The sequence below is a fragment of the Atractosteus spatula genome, chromosome 1 (genome assembly GCF_055471065.1).
Source record: "Atractosteus spatula isolate fAtrSpa1 chromosome 1, fAtrSpa1.hap1, whole genome shotgun sequence".
Classification (NCBI taxonomy): Eukaryota; Metazoa; Chordata; class Actinopteri; order Semionotiformes; family Lepisosteidae; genus Atractosteus; species Atractosteus spatula.
The window spans coordinates 57,706,312-57,729,240 of record NC_142706.1 but is presented as its reverse complement, the minus strand read 5'-3'; the positions used below and the strand labels follow the sequence as shown (position 1 = coordinate 57,729,240).

At 40.9% G+C, this 22,929-nt stretch overlaps 1 protein-coding gene across 3 annotated transcripts; it reads right to left on the bottom strand.

Annotated features, from left to right (window-relative positions):
- Positions 1-3,530: 3,530 nt before the first annotated feature.
- On the bottom strand, positions 3,531-15,717 carry LOC148841343 (uncharacterized). 3 transcript variants are annotated; one of them, XM_088912217.1, is made up of 12 exons: positions 15,653-15,717; positions 15,008-15,053; positions 13,502-13,561; positions 13,263-13,312; positions 12,028-12,360; positions 10,455-10,739; positions 9,320-9,607; positions 8,737-9,009; positions 7,655-7,687; positions 6,418-6,450; positions 4,756-4,878; positions 3,531-4,486 (listed from the first exon to the last, which is right to left on the bottom strand). In XM_088912217.1, the coding sequence occupies exons 4-12, from the start codon at positions 13,300-13,302 to the stop codon at positions 4,473-4,475; spliced, it is 1,422 nt and encodes a 473-aa protein (XP_088768343.1). In that variant the 5' UTR covers positions 13,303-13,312; positions 13,502-13,561; positions 15,008-15,053; positions 15,653-15,717; the 3' UTR covers positions 3,531-4,472. The 3 variants fall into 3 exon arrangements, with proteins under 3 accessions (XP_088768343.1, XP_088768326.1, XP_088768335.1); XM_088912200.1 differs by having other exon boundaries at positions 3,531-4,878; XM_088912209.1 differs by having other exon boundaries at positions 3,531-4,878; positions 14,953-15,053; positions 15,653-15,716.
- Between the last annotated feature and the right edge of the window lie 7,212 nt (positions 15,718-22,929).

Sequence of the window (22,929 nt, the reverse complement as noted above, 5' to 3'; positions counted from 1 at the left end):
CCTGGCAGGGGGCCAGCACCCGGAAGTTAGACAGCAATGTACCACAAAAGTCTGCATTTGATGTTTTGAGAATATAGAAAATTCTCTCTCAAGTGCCCAGCATTTGTCAAAAAGACACTAGACGACAGGCAAAGTTAAATTAGAGCTCGGGCACAAGGCAATATCATCTCCAATCTTTTTAAAGCCTCATCTTCTGATGTACAGCACTGAAATTACAGTATGTAGAACTCAGGGTCTTGTCTTTTATCCTATCACACACCATATCCTCCTTGTCAATATCTGTGTAAATCAATCATTTAATACTTCTAGTTTCCTGCTTGTCTTCTTTAATAACCAGTTTATATCCCTGAGATACTTTTCCTTCTTTTTTACATGCTCGTTTCTTATTATGATATTGAAGAAAGCCTTTAACATTAGATTCAGCCACCACAGCTATATTTCTTTCTCTCCCACTCCGCTTTTAGGTCAAAACCGTTTAAACCTAAAACCTTCCTGTTTCTGTTCAGAGTTTTCTCTTGATCAGCTCTTCTTCCAGCCTTGAGAAAGAGCGCCCAGAGTCCCGAGGTTGACCCCTGCTCTCCCCTGTGAGAACTACAAGAGCCAAAGCCTTTTGAGTTCATCTTAAAGGGGGAAATTTTGAAACTGCCGTCAGCTGTGCCTGATGTGGCCCCTGTGGAAAATCACAATGTGTCTTTGTTCTGCTTCATTAGCACCCCAGACCGCAGCGCAGCTTCTGCTATTTTGTCACAGCTAGCAGGTTATCAAAACCACACAGCACACCAACTTCCTATAAAATACCAAGAAGAGAATGTTGCACTATATGGACATTAAATGACCATTTCACTTTTCTAACTACGAACTATAAATGTGGATCTTCAGCGTGATAGCCCCTCTAATCATACTGTGAATGGCTAAGGCTTCTCTCACTCCCCTGACCTGGGTACACCGTGTGACATCCATCCATTTTCTACACTGCTTCATCCAGTACAGCGTCGCAGGGGAGCCGGAGCCTATCCCAGCAAGCAGTGGGCGCAGGGCAGGACACACTCTGCACAGGTAACCTACCAGGATGCCTATTGACAGCAGGAGGAAGTTGGAACACCAGGAGGAAACTGAAGTGAACACGGGAGAACATCTGGACTCCACACATGCCTTCTGTTTTTTGCTGCCTCACCTCTCTTTCCTCCTTTGTCCGCTTTTCTCTCTCTTTGATCTTTGTGAGGCGTGAGCAATTGGTACAAGTAATTAATAATAATTTATCTACGTGTTATCATCGTGTTTCCATCCTGTATACTGTGCTTTTCAGAATGTAACATGAATGACCAGATTTTTTTTAAACAGACCTTGTTTTCCAAAATTAAATGTTAATTTAAATGAGCAGATGATGTACTATATATTTTACTGAGAAACTGCCAAGCTACTGGACTTCTTGTACAGCCTATAGTTATTTATTAAGACACGATCTTAAAATAAACTGGAACTAGATCATTCAGTGCCTTATGTATTACCAGCAGTATCTTAGACTTTCACTGAAAGCCAGTTTGATCTGTTAATCTGTTTTGAAAATGGGAGTTAAATGCTGATGCGGAGAAGTTTAAATTTGCATGTGGATTTCAGAAATATGGAAATATTGAAGCATATTGTAACGCTTACGGCCGACAGGCACTGTGTAAGAGCCGGCGTACCAGAGCAGGTGACGTCACCGCCCTTCCCTGTGATAGCAGGACTACAGCTACTGGGCTGTAGAGAGATCTCTCTTGGGCTCACCGGGCTGGGTCCCTGCTAAGCGACGTGGGAGTCCCGGGTTCGAGCCCCGGACGGTGTGGGGGTGACCTGATGCGGCAAGGGCGCCTGCCTGAGCCCCCGTTGCATTACATTGGTGTCAGAAGCGGGGTGGGATAGCCCTTCGCCTGGGACGGCGATTTAAGCGGGGGAGAGTGTAACGCTTACGGCCGACAGGCACTGTGTAAGAGCCGGCGTACCAGAGCAGGTGACGTCACCGCCCTTCCCTGTGATAGCAGGACTACAGCTACTGGGCTGTAGAGAGATGATGTCACCTGCTCTGGTATGCCGGCTCTTACACAGTACTTGTCGGCCGTAAGCGTTACAATATATAGTACCTTACTGAAGATCTTAGCTTGTTATCTCTGTTATTGAAAATATCTACTGTATCTGGCTTGTTTGATAAAAATATTTTCTACTTAATTGTTTCAGATGGAGGGGCCTTTAAATTTGGGGTTTTCATTCGAGGTGTTTGCATATCTGTAAGTGAGCTTAAAGGCAGGTAAAACAGTGATAAAGGGGGTTTCTGGAGAATTGCTCTAGTAAAAGAAAGGGATAAACTTAACACAGGGTAAAAAGGGAGGAGGACAGAGAGAAAGGAAGGTAGCAGAAGGAAGACAGGAGAGGACAGAGATAGACCATCACACTCCTCTTCCTCTAAGCTTACTTAGGTGTTAATAAGGACTCAATATATCAGTAACTCTACAGCTTGTGTACTAATTGAAAGTACCCTGCATCAGCTGATCTGAAAGAATCTGTGCAATAACATCAGTAAATAGGAAAAAAAACATACAGTAGTTTTGTTCGGGTCTGCCTTTCACTTTATTTGTATAAAACATATGACCCTCTACTCTTACATATATCACTGTTATTTGCAATATTTAGACAGAAAATATGTATACAGAAAATATCAAACAGAAGCGTAGCTATCACAGACCCCTCAAGACGGGCATCATTTGGAATAGCCAATAAAGCCACACCCCATGTCAGAGGTTACTGTGGAGAGTGATTGGTTAAACGCACGAAATGATTATTCTGGAACGGCAAGTGATCATGTGAAACTACACCCTCTAGTTATCTAAAATCAGCTACAAAACAGATTAATTTTCTAACAGGAAATGTTAGTGCCTTCTGGGACCCACTCCAGTATTTCCTACAATTCAACAATGTTTGTGTTCGGCTCATTTCAGTTTCTCTTTAGATTCTAGCACAACAGATCCTGAACAGAATACAGCTTAAGACTAATACTCAAACTAAAAAAATATATAAAATATACAGTAGGAATGCAGTGAGTGATACATTTCATTATTAACAAAAATAGAATTTAACATGAGAATATCTGTCCCTTTAATAGTTTATCTTTTGAATTGTGAGTTACATAAGGAATGTTATTTCTCCCCTAACACACCTCCTGTCAGTGCATATCATCTTGCATTTTTCTTCTTCTCCTGAACTGTTCAAACATTAAAATTTGTTTAAAAATATTAAAATTAAATATATTAAAACAGGTATGAAAATAACTGAATAATATGTTAATAATGTGATTTAATAATATTATATTAATCATATACTAATGATTTGATCATTCAATCATATAATATTCATTTAATATTATATTAATCATATCTTATATGATTTAATGATTCAATTATATTATATTAATTTAATATTATATTAGTCATATCTTATATGATTTAATTATTCAGTAATATGATATTGATTTAATATTATATTAATCATATTAAAATAAAGTATTAAAAGAAATATTTGAAGTATTTTTGATTGATGCAAATAAAATAAAGCAGGTGAAAAGTTAATAACTGGATACTTCTAAACACTTGGACTACAAGGTGACTGCTTGACAAGGAATGATAACTTGAGATCAAACAGGCAGGCACAGTGCCACCTTAAGGTGCATGAGCTGTCCTTGGGCAGTTGTTAGCACTGGTGTGCTACAGGGACCTGGTTTAGGCTCACTGCTCTTCCTTACTCGTATCAACAACTGAGATCCCGATGCAGTTAGTAAACCTACTACATTCTGCAGACAACAACAAAAGAGTGGCGAACACAGAAACAACAAAAAGACTTGAAAAAATTATGACCCTGAGTTGCCGTTTCCATAATACAGTGGATATACAAATTTCTACCAGGATCTATACCTGTCACGTTCGTAAACCCCTTCTCTTAAGGATGCTCCAGCCCTTCCTTGTTCTTTACTCATCTCCCGCACCTGCTCCCTGTTCCAGACCCCTTTTCAGTTCCCCTTAAAAGCCAGACGCCTACTCTGTTCCGGGCTCTGCATTGGTTTCCATACCAGGCGAATCCGGGACCTGGGAGCGCCTGGTCCCGTCAAGCTTTTAAGTTCCTATTCCTGCCGGTTCCGACCCGGTTCCCGTTTTTATTCTGTTCGCCTTGGATGGACCGCCTGGTTTTGGATTTTCGCCTTCTCTTGGACGCCCCCTTGGACCTTCTCCTGGATTGTTTGCCTCGGCCACACCTCCCCCAAACACCAGCGCACCATGGACACGCCCCCTGTTTTGATTCCCAACTCCCACATGCTTTTCCCCCCGTGTTTTCCCCACTCATCCCCGGATTGTGTCGTCTGCATAGGGTCCTGAAAGAACGCTTTCGTTACAATACCCCTTCAGAATTTGTAGATTTGTATACTATAATTTTGGTGGGTAGCTGCGTCAGCATGCGTAGGCTGCAAAGGAACAAGTAATAGGTTTATTCCATGCTAAAAAGAAGAAGAAAGAAAACACAATGTTTCGTTCGTGGAGCCTTCTCATTTTGTATACTGTTCTTAATCTCCTTTACTCTTAATCTCCATTACACTAGATTGAAGATACCAAGCTCATTTAATCTTAATACATTCTTCATCATAAACTCTTTGGTGCATTTCATTCCCTGTACAGTTTCATTCCCTGCTAGGACTGATGTCATCCTCCAACCCTGTGGGAACTGGCAATTTACCATTAAAGTCCGACCACCTCCTTCTCAGCCCGATTGACAGCATCACCAGAATCATCACCACCAAAACACCAATAACAGCAAACGCTGCTAGAAATTTGGGATCGTGGAGCCGATTTTCAGAACCTAGAAGGAAAACAAAACAGGGGTTATAAAACTTAAATAAAACAATTATTACAGTCAGAGCAAAAATAACAATAAAAGGCTAGGGAGCTTGAATAGGGACCAGCATCAGTAAAAAGGATTATACAGACCAAGAAAAACAGCTACAAAAGGATATTAGAAAGAGCAAGAGCAAGCTAGAATATTGCAAAATATTGCTAAAACAGTAATAAAAGTTTTTTCTTACACGAGCAAAGGAACAGTAAAGGATTAAATTTTTAAAGGATGAATAATTTACTTAATTATTTTTTCCCCATTCTCTATTCTACCCTCTAATTTGTAACACTATGCTTGAGGAAGTGGATGGAGGATTTTAAGCAGGGTTAGATTGGGCTTGACTCACCAGGCTGAGGGGCAGCCCCCAGGCCACAGTGCAAGGAGGCCTGGACCCCCGCAGACGGAGGAGGTAGCCCAGGGGGAGCTCCTCAGGTGGACAGGGGGTAGAGGAGGGATGCAGAAAGCCGAGCATGAAGAAGAAAGAGGGGCTCGCTGCGGTATGTCTGGACTTTCAGGAAGTGACATCACAGGTGTTTGAGTAGTAGTGATGGAGACCTTGGTTGCTGCCATCCCTCCCAAGGACATTCACTTATAAACACATTAGTTTTTAGTTATTAAAAACTACTGATTTTGTTCTGTCCTTTTACTCCAAATGCTGTTTGACTTTGAGAGGCCATCTTCCTGGAAGCTGCTTCAAGGCCTGTGTTTGCACCACAAGTATGGCCTGGCATCAGAGCAGCCTGCAAAGATCCCCCTGGTTGCAAGAAGAATTGATATCGCCAGCCCAGTTCTATTGCATGTACAGTATATTTCTACACATATGTTGTTGCATAGAAATATAAATATCAGACACAGAAGAGAAGCTGGGATCTATCCTTTTCTTTCATGTTACGGGCCAAAGGCAAACACCCTGTATGGATTGTGTAAATTATCAGGCTTATGTAACTCAGCTGGACGACAGGTGGTACACATGTACTGTATATGCTGGAGAGCATGAAAACACTTATACAGATGAAGCCTGAACAATGATCTCATCTCTTTTTCTAATGGGTTCCTCTTACTGAGGGTCACAGTGGTAACAGGCTGAGCAGGGCTGAGCGGGGCCGAGCAGGGCAGGCCAGACTTCCTTTCCCCAACAGTTTCCAGCTCCTCCTGGGGGATTCCCAGGTGCCCCGAGGCCGGCTGAGACACAATCCCTCCGGTGGGGTCTCCCCACCAGCAGGAGGCACCCAGGGGGCAACCTCACCAGATGCCTGAGCCACTTCAATCGCGACTCTTCTCCAGGGCCCCCCCGGACCGCCGAGCTCCTCACCCTGTCACGGAGAGTCAGCCCAGCAGCCCGAGGGAGCGGGCGCGATGCCAGTCGGGTGAGGGGCATGAACGGGACTAGACCGGGCCAATGGAAACGGGCTGAAGAGTGACAATACTGCTTAACCATGCTCGGTACAATCCACTGAGGGGCTGGCGTCTTCAGCACAGAACAACAGTAAACTATTCTGTACTTACCTGTGTCTTTGCCACTGATCATTTTCTCAAAATCTGAAAAAACACGGAGGGGAACAATATTATGTTTAGTTACAAGATGTGAGCTACTGTATCTCAGTCAAATGGAAATCACGCCAACAGAGGGTCTTCAAGAAAGGACAGCTCATTTCTGTCATCATTTTTACAAATCACATTTAGGATTTTTTTAAATAGTTTGATGCAGCTGCCATTATCTCCAGGTCATTTTTGGGGAGGGAAGGGAAGTTTATGGACTCTTTTCCACTAGCCACTTGTAGATACACCTCAGCTGGGCCATCTAGCTAGGGAGCATGTAAAGATGGGTCTTCTTCTCCAGGTATGGCTCTACTAGGCCCATACTGTATCCAAATCAACCTCTTCGAACACCTCAGACCTCACTGAAACCATCAGTTACTCATCATGACTGCAATCAGACATTTCTAGCATCCATTTCTCACTCAATACAATGCTACATTCTAATTTGCATACAGTTTCCACCCACCAGTCTATCCAGTATATCTTATTATATACTGACTACCAGCACCACCAGAGATTTTAGTTTAGTAACATGTTTCAGGCCCAAAACTAAACAAAGGTTGAAACAGATTGATAAAAGAAATCTAAATGAGCTCCAATCAGAAAACACAAACTAAAACTAAAAGCAACTAAACAAAAAAAAAGTTCAATTGATTTACTTCCATGCTTTCAGCCATTTGTATTGTATTTGTATTTAAAATACCAATACCAATGACTAAAATGTAGAATTGTTAAATTTTATTAACGTGGAATTAATCTCAAGTTCTTGCACTTGATGCAAGGGCACTGTGCATTCACAAAGTTAAAAAAAAACTAAGAAAGGCTTCATGACAGCAGCTTGAAATACACAGAACATGAAGTAATAAAGCTAATTAAAACTGGAAAAAGAGACCAGCTGAACTTTGGACTAAATCTAATGACTAGAAAAACAATGTTTAGTCCAAAACAAAATGTTTGTGGGTGCGTATACAACACACGGTGGTCCTTCCTGAAAAGAAACATGTTTACAGGTATTAGTAAGCTTCTGCTTACTGGATCACGCTTGTAAACGAAATGACCAACTAAATGTGGCTTGTTGTGAACAATAGTATTATTTATTTTTTAAGGCCTTTCTTGAAAGATCTGTAACTATTCCTACATTCAAAAACTTGAATTATGACAATTGTGATCCTTTCTTTCTAAAAAAGTAGCAAAACAAACTCACATGGGCTTCCAAAGTCACTCAGTCTCTCTGTATCTGAAAAAGGGGGATAGGAACAAACTTCAAGGATTGGATATGATACTGTACAAATGCGTGCAATAGCTCTGCTGGATCACTGAAAAAGCAATCCCTACATGTTTTCCAGGATGTGGGAAGGGCACATAGAGTTTCCTTCAGACCTCTTGTCTGGAGACAAAGTTCAGAGTGATTATTTTTAAGCTTCCCAGCTACCCTGATAAACAGCTTTCTATCTATCTTTCTAGCTATCTCCCATACTTTCATTTCACAAGAATCAGGAAATAGCTTGTGCTGGCAAGTATCAGTTTACTTTGGCACAGAATGCAAAGGAGGTCCTTAAAGCTTTAGGGCTTTTGTTGTGTCAAAACAGAGCACAACCTGCTGTTTTGCATTTTAGTTCATACTGTACATGGTGTCATGTGTTTTCTTTCTTGTGGTTGTGCAAGTGGATAGCAACAAGCCCACAGTTCCTCTTTTTATGAACTTTTCTGTGCACTTATTGTACATAATTTGAATTTCTTGCACTCTCTTTTGTATTTTTGCTTTGTTGGAATTTTTTTAAGGTGCTGTTACTGCTGTTATTGGGAACTGAGATCTTACCGACTGGTTTCTCAGAATATACGTTGTCATCCAGAGTGTCAACAGACTCCTTGCATTTCCTCTTTTTCGGTTTGAAGATCTGCACGGCGCCTTGCGAAAGTATTCACCCCCTTCCAATGATGTCTTGTTTTGAAGGGGGTGAGTCCTTTTGCAAGGTGCCTGTATTTTTACAAGGGCATGTCCTTTACAACAATTTAGTGTGCTAAAATGCTTTTTTAGTGACTAACGGGAAGAGAATGTCTTGTGGTTCTGTCCTACAACCACTACTGTAGGTCCAAGTATAGATCCAACTGATTCCCATACATGGCATCTTTTGAGAGAAGTTAATCTTCACACAGGAGGGACGATTAACACATGACCTCATTAGCGTCACAGATTCAGCGGGGTCGAGGGATGTGTGTGGCTGCAGAGTCTTAGAGGCAGCTCTTTATGCGCGAGATCTCCAACAGACCTCAGGGCTCTCTTACCTGCCACAGTGACTGCTACCGTGTTGATATTAATTTCCTTGCTGACGTACTGCACTTTGTAAATGCCCTGATGTGCTGGTGTGACTCTTTTCAGCACCAGGCATCCTTTCTTCAGTAAAAAGTCCTCGGGGACAAGAACCTCACTGTGGTTTAGCAGAGTTTGGGGGGGCTGATGTCCCCCCGGGGGGAAAAACAGCACCTTCACTGGCGTATCAGTGTAGAAGCGGATAACGAGGACAGCTCCAGTCTGCAGTGTGATGTGTTCTTTGTGATCTAGGAGGGGATTGCAAGGATGTATACATTTGTAGTCATTTGTTCTGTTAGCAAATACATACTGTACACAGATGCTTTACATAAAGGTGTAAACGTGATTGCAGCCATTGGAATAAAATTCTATCTTAAAACACCTGAGGATCATTTATAAAGAAGCCGGTGGGAATAATTTATTCCACTGATTTTCAAAAACAGAACTCGAACAATAAAAACATTAATTTTAACATTCTTGGGAAAACTAATCTCAAATAGTTTAGCATCTGCATGGAGGGATGGAAATCATACTTTTTGTAGAGGCCAGCTTCCTTACCTTTTACTGTCAGTGACACATGGCTGAGGAGCACATTTCTCTCCCTGTGGAGCACTTCGAATTTCCCATGGTATTCTGGTGTTAAGCCACGTAACACCAGACCTTCCCCCTTAAAGGATATGGCATGCTTGTACTCATCGTGGCAGTCTGCTATTCCATTCTCTAGAGTACACAGTTCGAAAGAATCCCCGTTTCTACAAGGATGGAACAGCATCACCACTTTCTCCCTAGTGTACACAGGGATAGTCAGACTGCCTCCAGCTGGCAGAGTATGGTGCTCTCTGTACTCTGAGAGAAAACAGGAAAGGCTCAGCGATCACCAAAACCGTTCAGCAACAATGTTTAAAAAGGTACAATTAAACCATGGAAGTGCTTTTCCAGTAGCTATAAAAATAAAACTATATGTATTTATTATTTATTTATTTGCAAAGGTAAAAAAAATCCAATCTGGTAAACTGTTTTAAGATGGAAAATTATTTAACTTTAATTACTAAATATAAAGGCTGGCACAGTGACACAGTGGTTAACATTGCTGCCTCACAGCATTAGAGCCCTGGGTTCAATTCCTGGGGTACTATCTGTGTGGAGTTTGCATGTTCTCCCTGTGTTTGTGTGGGTTTCCTTTGGGTGCTGTGGTATTTTCCCACTGTCCGAAGACATGCTGGTACTGTAAGTAAACTGGCCCTGGTGTGACTGACTGTGTCTCACTGCTCTGCTTATTCAATTGCTCTGTAGACTGACTGGAGGACTGGAGGCATTATGTGAGCAGAGCAGTGGCTCTATGGCTAAGGATCTGCACTTGTGGCTGGAAGGTTGCTGGTTCGTATCCCGTGACTGGAAGAGGAATCCTACTCCGTGGGGCCCCTGAGCAAGGCCCTTACCCCCAACTGCTCCAGGGGTGCTGTATCAATGGCTGACCCCCAGCTTCTCTCCCCCTGTCTGTGTCTCATGGAGAGCAAGCTGGGGTATGTGAAAAGACAAATTCCTAATGCAAGAAATTGTATATGGCTAATAAAGTGATCTTACGCTCTGAGTGCAGAGTCTATGCCAAGCTGTTGGCATGTGTCTGAGTGAATGGTTTTAATCAGCCTCAAGGGTGCCCATGTTTTTTTTATAGGTACTAGCAATCACTTACCTTTCACATTGGCTGACACAATGTTGATGACATGCCCCAGAGTGTTCCGCACGATGTACTGACCCTGATCAGCTGGCGTGATCTTTGGCACTAGCAGTGAGCCATCTTGTACAGTGGCACGCTGTTGGTATTTGTCAATGCAGTTTATGTTGTTATTCTGAAGCTGACATACTTGGATAGAGCCTCCCTCTCCTTCAGGATCAAACAGCACAGACAATGGCTCACTGGAGTACAGAGACACAGAGAGTGTGTCTCCTGACTCCAGAGTTACTGCTTCTTCATATCCTAAGAGGAGGAACAATAAAGCCAGCATTATGGATGTGTCATGGCATATAGAAAACAATACATATACAATTTTAATTTTAAATATTTAAGTGCATTCAAATAAACTACATATGAATCTACATTAAAGATGTGCTGCATTTTAACAGTGCCGGATCCATTGAACCTGAGACAGTATGCAAAACAAAACTATATCAACTTTGTGGAAGTTGGGCAAAAGCAAATTCTTCTTATAAAGTTGAAGCATAGATATAGTACACATGAGCACAGATGTTCACAACTGACAAATTTCACATTAATATTCTGAACATCAAGTTTACATAATATTTCACCATACTCTTGTATTTGTAGACAAGCACAAATTTTCTAAAACCAATTTGCAATCAAATAATGTGAAAACACTGTATATTAGAAAACCCTGGGCCGCCATTTTATTTATTTTATTATTATTATTATTATTATTCATAATAATGCCTGCAGTCTATTAGAACTGAAATGAAGATCAATTTTACACTAATGGTAATGTACATCACATGACAGGATCAAATAAGATACAATAAAGCTTGAAACTTGGCCGTTTTTAACTGAGAAAGCTCTCAAAACAAATAATGCCTTACAGTATTCTACAACAGCAGTACATGCAGATATACAGGGTTAGTCAAAATGTTGCCGTCAAGTATAACTGCTAATTATTTTACTAAAGTTTTGTTTTCTCCTCCACAGTTGGTGAAGGATTGTAAGGTGACTGTTTGAAACTTTGATATTTATGCTTTCGTTTGAAACCTTTTTTGTTACAGTAACCCATGTAATTAATTTGTAATAAACTGTCAACGTTGTGGACAGCATTTTGACTAACCCTGTACTATGATGACCTGTAATGGCAGAAGTGATCTAAACTAAAACATATAATGTAGAGATGACAAAGGATTGGCTTGTACAGAAACAATGGCTCCATTTTACTTGATATCACATGCCTCTGCTATGGCACCTTACTTGGAAAAGGTCTTTTCATGTATGGACATTATATTGTAGCACTCTGGGGTTCACATGTGTATGCACCCTCACCACTGCCACCTCAGGTCAGCCCCCTACCATCAGGGACTTGAACCCAGGCCTCCAGCATCACTCAACAGGGACCCAGCCTCTTGAGCCAAAGGGAAATCTCCCATCAGCCTGGTGGCTGCGGTCCCTGCTATTCACAGGGAAGGGCGGTGACGTCACCGCGCTGGTTAGCCGGCTCTCACAACCTGCAATGGTGGCCGTATGCGTTACACTATTTATGTGTCCTCACCTGACACGTTCAGGTGAACTTCCTGAAGCAGCTCATTATGAAGATCTCTTCTTACAAAGCATTTATAGGTATTTGTGTCAGAGATCTGAGCATCTTGGATGGTCAGGCTGTAATTGCTTGCGGTGGGTTTGTCTCTTGACGTCTTAACTCTCTTCTCAAAGCCAGGGCCAGGTGCAGCCGTACCCCCGCAGAAGGTCAACACATTCTGGTCTTCTGCGTTTTGCCAAATGATGCAGAGCTGGTCTTCAGCAAACTGTGTGTCGACTGTTGCATTGCAGAATAGAGTGACTTCATCCCCAAGTTTCACTGACACTGTCTCAGCATCCACAGAAACTATACAGGTAAAAGGAACACAGCGCAAGACAGAGAGATTGAAGAAAACTACATCTGTTGAGTTGGTTTAAGAAGGGAAATCTTTTATATTAATATACAGTGAATATTTGCTTTAAATTCATCCCTTCATTTTCTAACTGCTTCATCCAATTCAGGGTTGCAGAAGAGCCAGAACCCATCCCAGCAAGAAACAGACACAAGGCAAAATACGCCCTGGATGGGACACTTGTCCATCACTGGGCACAAACAGACACGCACACACTCACACAGAAAGCGAAAATGTAACTGTGAGGGAGTTGATATTCCTGCAACTGTGTAGCTGAGGTGTCCCTACGCAGTTTCTGTAGGAAGTTTTGGCTCTGTGACTCCCCTTGTATGAGCAAAAATGGCTAATTCCACTGGAGACCTCCCAGGGGCACCACTCAAGAAAGTCCACTCAAGAAAGTCGACTCACTCACATACAGTACACTGCATATTTTGTTTTGTTGTCAACATTTGAGTAAAATTCTACACTATATTAGCTGAAATTTAACAAACAGGAAGATTCATGCTGATCTCTGTAGGATCCTGTCAATACCCATGGGTCACCAGCTCTACCTGGACAAGCTGCACATAGCTGAAACTAAGTGAACTCCAATATTTTTGTGATTTTAAAAAACAACAACTCTCCATTATTTAAATGCTGCTGTTCCAGTTCTTTATGACTTTTGTATTAAATTATGATGTTACTTTAAAGGAAAAGAAAAAGGTAAAAAGAAATCAAGTATAGTATGTACAGTACTCCATGGATGCTTAACCTGCTTTAATCCACACTCTTCACTTCCAGAAGTTGAGCACCGAAGGATGACATATTCTAATCTTCATGTCACATGTAATGGCACATTACACATTCTGTGACTTACCCAAGAACAGAGCAAGGCTCCAAACAGCGTAGCAAATCATGGTCAGTCAGCTGTTGAGAAAAGAAAGTCAAACTACATTCATTTTTAAGTATTAATAACTATCAATTCTTCCATTTTCAGTTTGCTTCTGTTGCGGATTGCAGTTATGACAGCATTGCCATTATTATTATTATTATTAAGCATGTCTTTAACCACTCCACTCTCCATGACATCACTGATTGAATCAAAGTACTACTCACTTTCCAAAGATGTTCTTTCACACCTTAACGTCCATTTTCCACTGACAGGTCTGTCTGCACCTTAAAATGAAATAAAGACTCTTTCTGGTCTACTGCAGTAAGGGGTTTTCCACTGCAATGCACAGTATCAGTATGATCATACAACAGAATGTCAGGTGATATGACCCATCACGCTCACTCCGGTTCCTCTCCCGGTTTCCAAGGAAGTGACTTTAAAAACATGTCTTGGCTACTTGTTGCAGATTTTCCACCACCTTTGGTGTAAAATATACTGTACATATCCTGTTCCTGGTCCTAAAGGCACTTCCTTGTGCTCACACTGTATGTTGTTTCTTGGTCGAAAATACTCCTTTTCATGGCTTTATCTATTCTAATCATATCAAGTCTCCTCATAATTAAGATCCTCAGAAAATTACAAATTTATGGGCTTCACAAAAATCATTAAATTAGCCAAAGTCTGTGAAGTGGTCCACTTTTAATCATTTTTGTAAGCTTATTCCTATGTATTCATGTAAGTACAATGTACTGTACATCATGGCATATTTCAAGCCTTAACTATGAACTGGCTTCATTACTCCACTCCCTCCCCACTGATAGCTGGTGTGTGGTGAGCGTTCTGGCGCACTATGGCTGCCGTCGCATCATCCAGGTGGATGCTGCACATTGGTGGTGTTGGAGGGGAGTCACCGTTACCTGTTAAGCGCTTTGAGTGGAGTGTCCAGAAAAGCACTATATAAGTGTAAGCAATTAATTATTAATTATTATAATTATTAACTAAAGGCTCTACAATCACATGTCAAATGGAAGTTCTTATTGGGAGGGATGACGATGTCCAAGCAAATTTAGTTCCCTTCTATTCTAAATGGTAATTATCGTCTATATACAGTAATTGACAATTACTTTCAAAACCAGTCAGGGATAAAGAAAATGAAATAATAATAATAATTAGGACCCACATGGACCACAAGTAAGCACCCCCTGCTGGCCCCACTAACACCTCTTCCAGCAGCAACCTTAGTTTTTCCCAGGAGGTCTCCCATCCAGGTACTGACCAGGCTCACACCTGCTTAGCATCAATGGGCTGCTAGTTGAGAGTGGTAGGGTGATATGGCTGCTGGCTTTATGCTACCACTCTGATGTCAACAATTTTGAAAGAGCAGTGATGGGAGACAATATCCAGGAGTCAGCATTATCCTGGTCACTTCACACAGCTGGCCAATAGAAAAGAGAAGAAAGTGTAGCGGAGCTAGTTCGGATACGGTGACGTCATCGCCCTCCCTGCGCGTAGTGGGGATCTCAGCTGGCTGGGCTGCGGGAGGTCTCCTTTAGCTCATGCAGCTGATTCCCTGTTCCGTTACACCGGAGACCCCGGTTCGCGCCCCAGGTGTTGCGGAAATCGCAACGGTCGCAAAGCTCCTCTCATATTTAGTACGTAGTTTGTAAAAAAGCACCTGACTGATCCTGCAAACTGTGATGGACTGGTGTCCGGTACAGGGCGTAACCCACCTTGCTCCCCTTGCTTGCCAGGATAGGCTCCAGCTCCCCTACGACCCTGTGTGGAGAAAAGAGGTTAGAAACTGGATAATTTGAAAGAATGTGGAAAAACATGTTGTAACTTTAACAAAGAAAAAATATTGCCTATTCAATTTTAAACATTGAAATACTGGCAGCTTCCTCATGATCTCATGACCAGTCACACCTCAACACTATTATTCTAAAAAAGTCTAAAGAGCTAGTACATTTGTTTTGTACAGTATACTGCTTAAATATGTATTACATATAAACGTAAGACATAAAACGTTGAAATGTCAAGAAAAACACAGTAAATCAAAATATTGAGGCTCAGGAGATTTTTCAGCCCGACTCCCAGCTTTTGGTTTATATGAAGTATGAGAAAGGATACTAATGAACTTTAAAAACGGGAGAACAAATCTGCTTCAACCTTGACTGTCCGTTAAAGTAACGCAAATATTATTTCGTTAGCAAATGGCTAAGCTAAATATTCATTAAAACAGAACTGTAATACCCATATTTTAAAGTACTTTACATAATGTTTACTTTTAGTTTCAAAAGCTTTGTTTAGCTTAATTATCTTTTGAATACTTTCCCTTCCGTCAATTTTATTATTAATATTAATACTGTATTATTTACCTGCGATCGTAATAGAAGTGGATTCGACCCTTGCGATTTAACAGAACAATAAACAACTGAAACTGAAAGCAGTGAACGCTGGGAGTGCTAAAAGGCGGTACTACAAATGAGACAACCATATACAGCGGTGTGAAAAAGTCCTTCCTGATTTCTTATTTTTTTGCATGTTTGTCACACTGAAATGTTTCAGATCATCAAACAAATTGAAATATTAGACAAAGATAACACAAGTAAACACAAAATGCAGTTTTTAAATGAAGGTCTTTATTATGGGAAAAAAAAATCCAAACCTACATGGCCCTGTGTGAAAAAGTGATTGCCCCCTAAACCTAATAACTGGTTGGGCCACCCTTAGCAGCAACAACTGCAATCAAGCATTTGCGATAACTGGCAATGAGTCTTTTACAGCGCTGTGGAGGAATTTTGTCCCACTCATCTTTGCAGAATTGTAATTCAGCCACATTGGAGGGTTTTCAAGCCTTAACCGCTTTTTTAAGGTCATGCCATAACATCTCAATCGGATTCAGGTCAGGACTTTGACTAGGCCACTCCAAAGTCTTCATTTTGTTTCTCTTAAGCCATTCAGAGGTGGACTTGCTGGTGTGTTTTGGATCATTGTCCTGCTGCAGAACCCAAGTGCGCTTCAGCTTGAGGTCACGAACAGATGGCCAGACATTCTCCTTCAGGATTTTTTGGTAGACAGCAGAATTCATGGTTCCATTTACCACAGCAAGTCTTCTAGGTCCTGAAGCAGCAAAACAGCCCCAGACCATCACACTACCACCACCATATTTTACTGTTGGTATGATGTTCCTTTTCTGAAATGCTGTGTTACTTTTACACCAGATGTAATGGGACACACACCTTCCAAAAAGTTCAACTTTTGTCTCGTCAGTGCACAGAGTATTTTCCCAAAAGTCTTGGGGATCATCAAGATGTTTTCTGGCAAAACTGAGACAAGCCTTTATGTTCTTTTTGCTCAGCAGTGGTTTTCGTCTTGGAACTCTGCCATGCAGGCCATTTTTGCCCAGTCTCTTTCTTATGGTGGAGTCATGAACGCTGACCTTAACTGAGGCAAGTGAAGCCTGAAGTTCTTTGGATGTTGTTGTGGGGTTTTTTGTGACCTCTTGGATGAGTCGTCGCTGTGCTCTTGGGGTAATTTTGGTCGGTCGGCCACTCCTGGCAAGGTTCACCACTGTTCCATGTTTTCGCCATTTGTGGATAATGGCTCTCACTGTGGTTCGCTGGAGTCCCAAAGCTTTAGAAATGGCTTTATAACCTTTTCCAGACTGATAAATCTCAAATACTCTGTTTCTCATTTGTTCCTGAATTTCTTTGGATCGCAGCATGATGTCTAGCTTTTGAGGATCTTTTGGTCTACTTCACTTTGTCAGGCAGGTCCTATTTAAGTGATTTCTTGATTGAGAACAGGTGTGGCAGTAATCAGGCCTGGGTGTGGCTAGAGAAATTGAACTCAGCTACCCAAAGATGTGATAAACCACAGTTGATTTATATTTTAACAGGGGGGGAATCACTTTTTTCACACAGGGCCATGTAGGTTTGGATTTTTTTTCCCTAAATAATAAAAACCTTCATTTAAAAACTGCATTTTGTGTTTACTTGTGTCATCTTTGTCTAATATTTCAATTTGTTTGATGATCTGAAACATTTCAGTGTGACAAACATGCAAAAAAAAAAGAAATCAGGAAGGGGGCAAACACTTTTTCACATCACTGTACTGTATATTTTACATATACAAATATATATTAGGTAACAGAAAGTAATGATCAATAGCGAATGTTGATAATAATGTCTCATTATTGTATTTTTTTGGATACGACGTCCTTTAAGAGCAGGTCTCGAGGGAATCATTATTGAGTAGTAAACAAAACATTCATTTGCCTTTCAAAATAATATATGGCAGTGGGGATGCAAATATTTATGGAAGAACGTTTCCGCCAGGGAGTAAAAAAAAACGCGCTATGGTACAGTATCTCAGAATTGCAACTTTGTATGTCAGAACTCCGACTTTAAATCTCAGAATTCTGACTTTATATCTCGCAATTGCGACTTTTTATCTCACATTTGCGACTTCGAAATAGACAACATTTCATTGTCTGTCCCCGTCTGTTGATCTATTGCAAAGCACGAATTGTATACAGTATATACCTGGATACGAAGTGCGTCACAACCAAGCTAAAATGAAAAAAAAAAGGTAGTCATTTTATTTTAAATTTACAAGTGCATTTTTCTCATTAATTTCCATTTCTTTTTCATTCAAGCTAATAATATAAGAAATTACTCTTTTCTAATACGTAAATAGTTTTTGTCCGATTAGTACAATAATCCTATTTATACCTGTGTGAGGGTAAAACTGCCTTTTTTAGAACAGTGGCGCCACCTAGAGGCATGGTTCTACCTTTTTGTTAATCTCAACAAACTGATCAGCATCAAAAGTTTTTATGACTATTTTAAGTTTTACATTCTGCTGTAAGCATTTTTTATCATGTGAAGTAGTACACATTTCAAACCATTAATATTAAACAGGTGCAGAGATTGAGTTTAGCTCTCCATGGCATATATAGCCATCCATCCATTTTCTAACTGCTTCTTCCAATTCGCAGGGGAGCCCGAGCCTGTCCAGGCAAACAATGGGTGCAAGGGGAGAGACAGCAGGCCAGACAGTCACACAGACACAGACACACTCACACCAGGGCCAATTTCCCAGAAGCCAATTAACCCACCAGTGCGTCTTTGGACTGCAGGAAGAAGCTGAAGGAAGCACTTGCAGAAAACCCATGTGAACATGGGCAGAACGTACAGAATCCACACAAATAGAACCCCAGGAATTGAACCCAGGGCCCCAGTGCTGCAAGGCAGCAAAGCAATGCTGACCAGTGCCACCATACCTCCTCTGTTAACGAATTCCAATACATACATATATATGTCAATGTAGGCTGATGAGCCATGAAATCTCATTTACAGTAACACGCTGGAGTAGGATGCACAAAAGTCACTCAAAACATTAAATATGCTGCACAAAACAAATAATGCAATTAAAACAGTATAACCCATCATCTGATAAATAGCTCTTCGCACCAGTCACTTCAAAATGACACATGGTATAGCTGTAAAAAAGAAAGGGGAAAAAACACACATTTAGTCCATTCTCCATGCTGTACGCCAGGCCACATATTTTCATTGACAAGATGATTTCTCTAGTAATGCAGAGAGAGAAATACCTCCTGGCATGCCTGAGCCACCCCCGGGCGATCCATTCCAGAGATCTCCTGACAACCTCCGTTCATACCGTCCAGTATGGCTGGTGGTCATGGGAGCCTTCAATCACCAGGGTGAAAAGAAGTCCTTGATGGGGTGAAGGAATGGAGGTGTATGGTGTTGTAAGGCCCAATTGTAGAGATGTGGGTAAAAATCTCTTGTTACAGCTGCACACAATTATGTTGGGGGAGGCAATAACACAACACAATACACAACGTGGTTAACCATTCACAGTACAGTGTCTACAATGAAATACAGCGATACTATCTAAGGCAGAACAGAAATATGATGGCACCTCACCTGTAAAAACTAGTTCCTCAGCCCCTTCACTCTTTCATTGTTTCTTTCAAAGGGCATCCTGTAGAGCTGCTTCATTTTGAGGTGGTGTTGCTTTAACACCTGGTTAATTGCTGCAGGACTGACAGTACTAATATTTGAAAATACAGTATTGTCTGCAAAAATAGTTGCCTGGATTTCCTGTCAACATACAGTATGACATTATTTGCAAGCATCAGTTTAACAATTGCAGCTTCCTGTCCAGCATTGAGAACCTTGATTTTGCAACCAGAGCAGGGTTTTCCGTCAATTCTATTAAGGAACACAATATTTTTCTGCGTGACAGAAAATACGACTCCATAAATATAGGAAGAGAGAAACCTCCTCACACGAATCTCATACAGGAATGTATAACTGAAGTTATATATGATCCCTTATGTATTCTCAAGTCGGAATACTCTAACAACTGATGCCACAGTTGAACAAGTCAGATTGGGTTGCACCCTCAGGCAGAGAAAGGCCATGATTTGTGGTCATTTACAATGGTTGCCCATACTTCATTTGGCACCTCAACTCTCGGTCTTCCTCTGTCATCTGTAGAGCATTGATTTTAATGTTTTTCACTGGAGGTGCTTGTGTGAAAGCAATGATAAAGTACTTACGGTTTTGCAGAAAATGATACTGTTTGCTCGTTTGGGTTCTGGTTCTGATGCTGTGAGCCACAGTTGCATTTGAATTGTCTTAGAAATAGAATAAAAACTGTAATAATAACACCTCCTCTCGGGGGCAACAGATAGCTGCAATGTCATAATTGCTAACTTCCTGTGGCTTTCAGGTGAAGTTTCCTTTAATTTAGCATAGAGGGCGTTCTGCCATGTCACAGTGAGGCTGGTCCCACAATGATCCAACCTGTGATCCTAATGTAGCCAGTCCCCTGGAAGGTTTCAAAGCATGGTTCATGATCTGTACAAAGCACTAGACTAGACCACTGGGGCTGGAGTGTTGAGGAGCACATGGCACTGGACCTCAGAAATGCTGGAAAGTTATTAGAAATGAGCTGGGGTCCATTGTCACTGAGAACCTCTACCACAACTGAACAGATCTTGCAGGGCTTCTGTGGTCCTGCAGCTGGTGGTGTCCATTTAGTATTATTTGAATTTCTGGACTTCACATTGCCCTGCAAAGGTCACATCCAGCTGTCGTGAACTCCTGGGACACATCCAGGGGTGAAGAGGTAAACGAACTGTAGATAGCAATTACATATCTTTACCTGTCAGTGAGTCAGTTCCTGTCTACCAGATAGCCAGGAAGCTGTAGCTTCTAGTTACAATCTTCATTGTCACAATGCCAGAACATCTTACATGTTGCTCTTCCAAGAGGTAGCTCTATAGTTTTGAATGGATACACACATCAAACAACCTTGTCACAGGGAAAGTTAACATCTTCTAGCAATCATTGGTGACAGCTCATTACTGGTATTCCATTTGACAACAGAACGTTCTCTAGTAATGCTCTCCAAGATTTGAGACAGTATATGGTCAGTCGTAACTTTCCTTTTATTTTCAGAACCTGATATAAACAATGTCAGTGCTATTGATCAGAATCATAGAATAAGAACCCCCGTGTTTCATTCTGGATGTGGCATATCCTTGCAAACGTAATAGCTGACAGAGCGCAATTTTCTAGTCTTGCCACAGATTTTCTATCAGAAATTAGGACTGGGGCACTCAAGGACATTCACTTTCACCTTTGGTCTTGTGCTTGTATTATCCTTGTGAAAAGTGCATTTTGCCCTGGTTTGAGGTCTTTAGTAGATATGCCTGCCCTTGGCTCTATCCATGTTCACCTCAATTTTGACAACCTTCCCAGTCTTTGTTGATGGAAAAAAAGACCCATAACAATATACTGCCACCACTGTACTCAAGAATGGGGATGGTGTTGACTGCATGATGCACTGTGTTGGTTTTCAACAGACGTGACACATTGCATTTAGAAGAAAAAAGTGTGGCTTAAACGTATTGATGCAAACTCAATGTGAGGTATTTGAGATGTGTTTGCCACTCTATCATACGTACCTTAGCAAAGGGGTTAAAAACTCAGCTTTGTAGAGTACTGTTGGATATTTGTAGGATTGTGTCATAAGGTATTTCTGACCCATGGAGATTTGCTTCCATCCTAGCCATTGAACTCTGGTGCTCTTTCAAAGTCGCAGTTAAACTCATGGTGGCATCCCAATCCAGTTTCCTCCTTGCCTGGCTGCTCAGTTTGGATCTAGGCAGTGACTGGGTAGACCACCCATTCGCCTTCCTTTTCTTCATGACTTCACTGTAATCAAAGGACTACGTGGTCTCTTTTTGACTTTTTACACTCTCCTACTGATCTGTGATTGTCTACAACTACATCCCTGAGGTGTTTTAAAAGATCCTTTGGTCTTCATGGTAGAATCTTCGCGTGACATTCACTACCTGACTGAGAAGCCACACAGAGATATTTACAAGTATATTTTTTTCTGAAATCTTGTAAACCACTGTCATTGCACACAGAAGCTAACTCATGTTCTGCCCCTTGGCTAATTCAGGTTTGCCTTAGCAAAGGAGTTAAAAACTTATGGAGCCTGCATATATTAGGTTTTGAGTTTTCTTTCCAGTTTTTGCTTAAATTTTCAGTCCTTTGATTTTTTATTTTGAGCATTCAAAGTTTGATTAAAAATAATCACTTTACAAAATGTGTATACGTCTTTTGAAATTCAATAAAATGGAAGATCATTGGAAGGGTGTTCATCCCCATTACAAGGTTGCATTTATATTGCATATAAAGGGCTAAAAGTGCCCTTTATAACTACATGAAATTATAATTATAATAATTATTATTATTATTATAAATTTGGGAGTGTTTTAGGTAAACGTAAACATTTTGACACCAACTTACAGTGAAAGGTAAATCGGCCACTAAAGACAGGAAAGTTATCGGCTTGTTGGGTTCTACGCAATAGTGGCATTGACGTAACACTTAGTTCATTCAAAAACCATCAAGAAATTATAGACCTGCTCAAATGTAAAAATACTAACTTGGGAATTAATAATTATTATTTAAGTGTAGTTTAAGTTTAGAAAGGAGATGTCTATTTGTTATTGTAGCAAACCTTTATTGTAACACATTTGAACAATATGGCTAAAGTGAGCAACCGAGGTTCAGGAATAAATGTGTCTTGACTGTCAGCCACGTAGGAAGACATCTTTGTAACACTGATCATTCCCTCACTTTGCTTGGGTGATCTCTGCACAAATCAGTCTAAAACACAGGAGGCTGCATGTCCTTTTTTCCACCGTCACATGTCAAAGAAATAATTATTATATTATTAATTCAGGAGTAATATTTAAAAAGGTAACGGAATGTGTCTTTAAGAAGATCTGACAGTCAAACCTTTCCTTCATTATTTAGTTTACTCAAACAAAACATCTTTGTAATGTGAAACTGTAGTGTGAAGAATAACGTAAAAGTATAACATCATCTCAGCGATCTTTACTCTGTATCAGAAGGATATAAATATATGATATCTACTGACTGTATTTTAGAATGTTTACACATCTCAGTTCCTAGGTGTTTATTTTTGACAAGTTACCCCACGTACGGTACCACAGGCTCAGCAAATTGATGCATGTGATGCGTGAGAAGGTTAGGAAATAACACTCCCTGTACGGTACATGTTCAGGTACTCAGTT

Bases quoted from the DNA above. Each gene is read 5' to 3' on its own strand.
- LOC148841343 (XM_088912200.1), bottom strand. From the start codon at position 13,302: ATGATTTGCTACGCTGTTTGGAGCCTTGCTCTGTTCTTGG. The intron at 9,010-9,319 runs GTAAGGAAGCTG...ATCCCCTCCTAG, and splicing joins TGTGTCACTGACAGTAAAAG to ATCACAAAGAACACATCACA. The intron at 6,451-7,654 runs GTGAGTTTGTTT...GTGTTTTTTCAG, and splicing joins GAGTGACTTTGGAAGCCCAT to ATTTTGAGAAAATGATCAGT.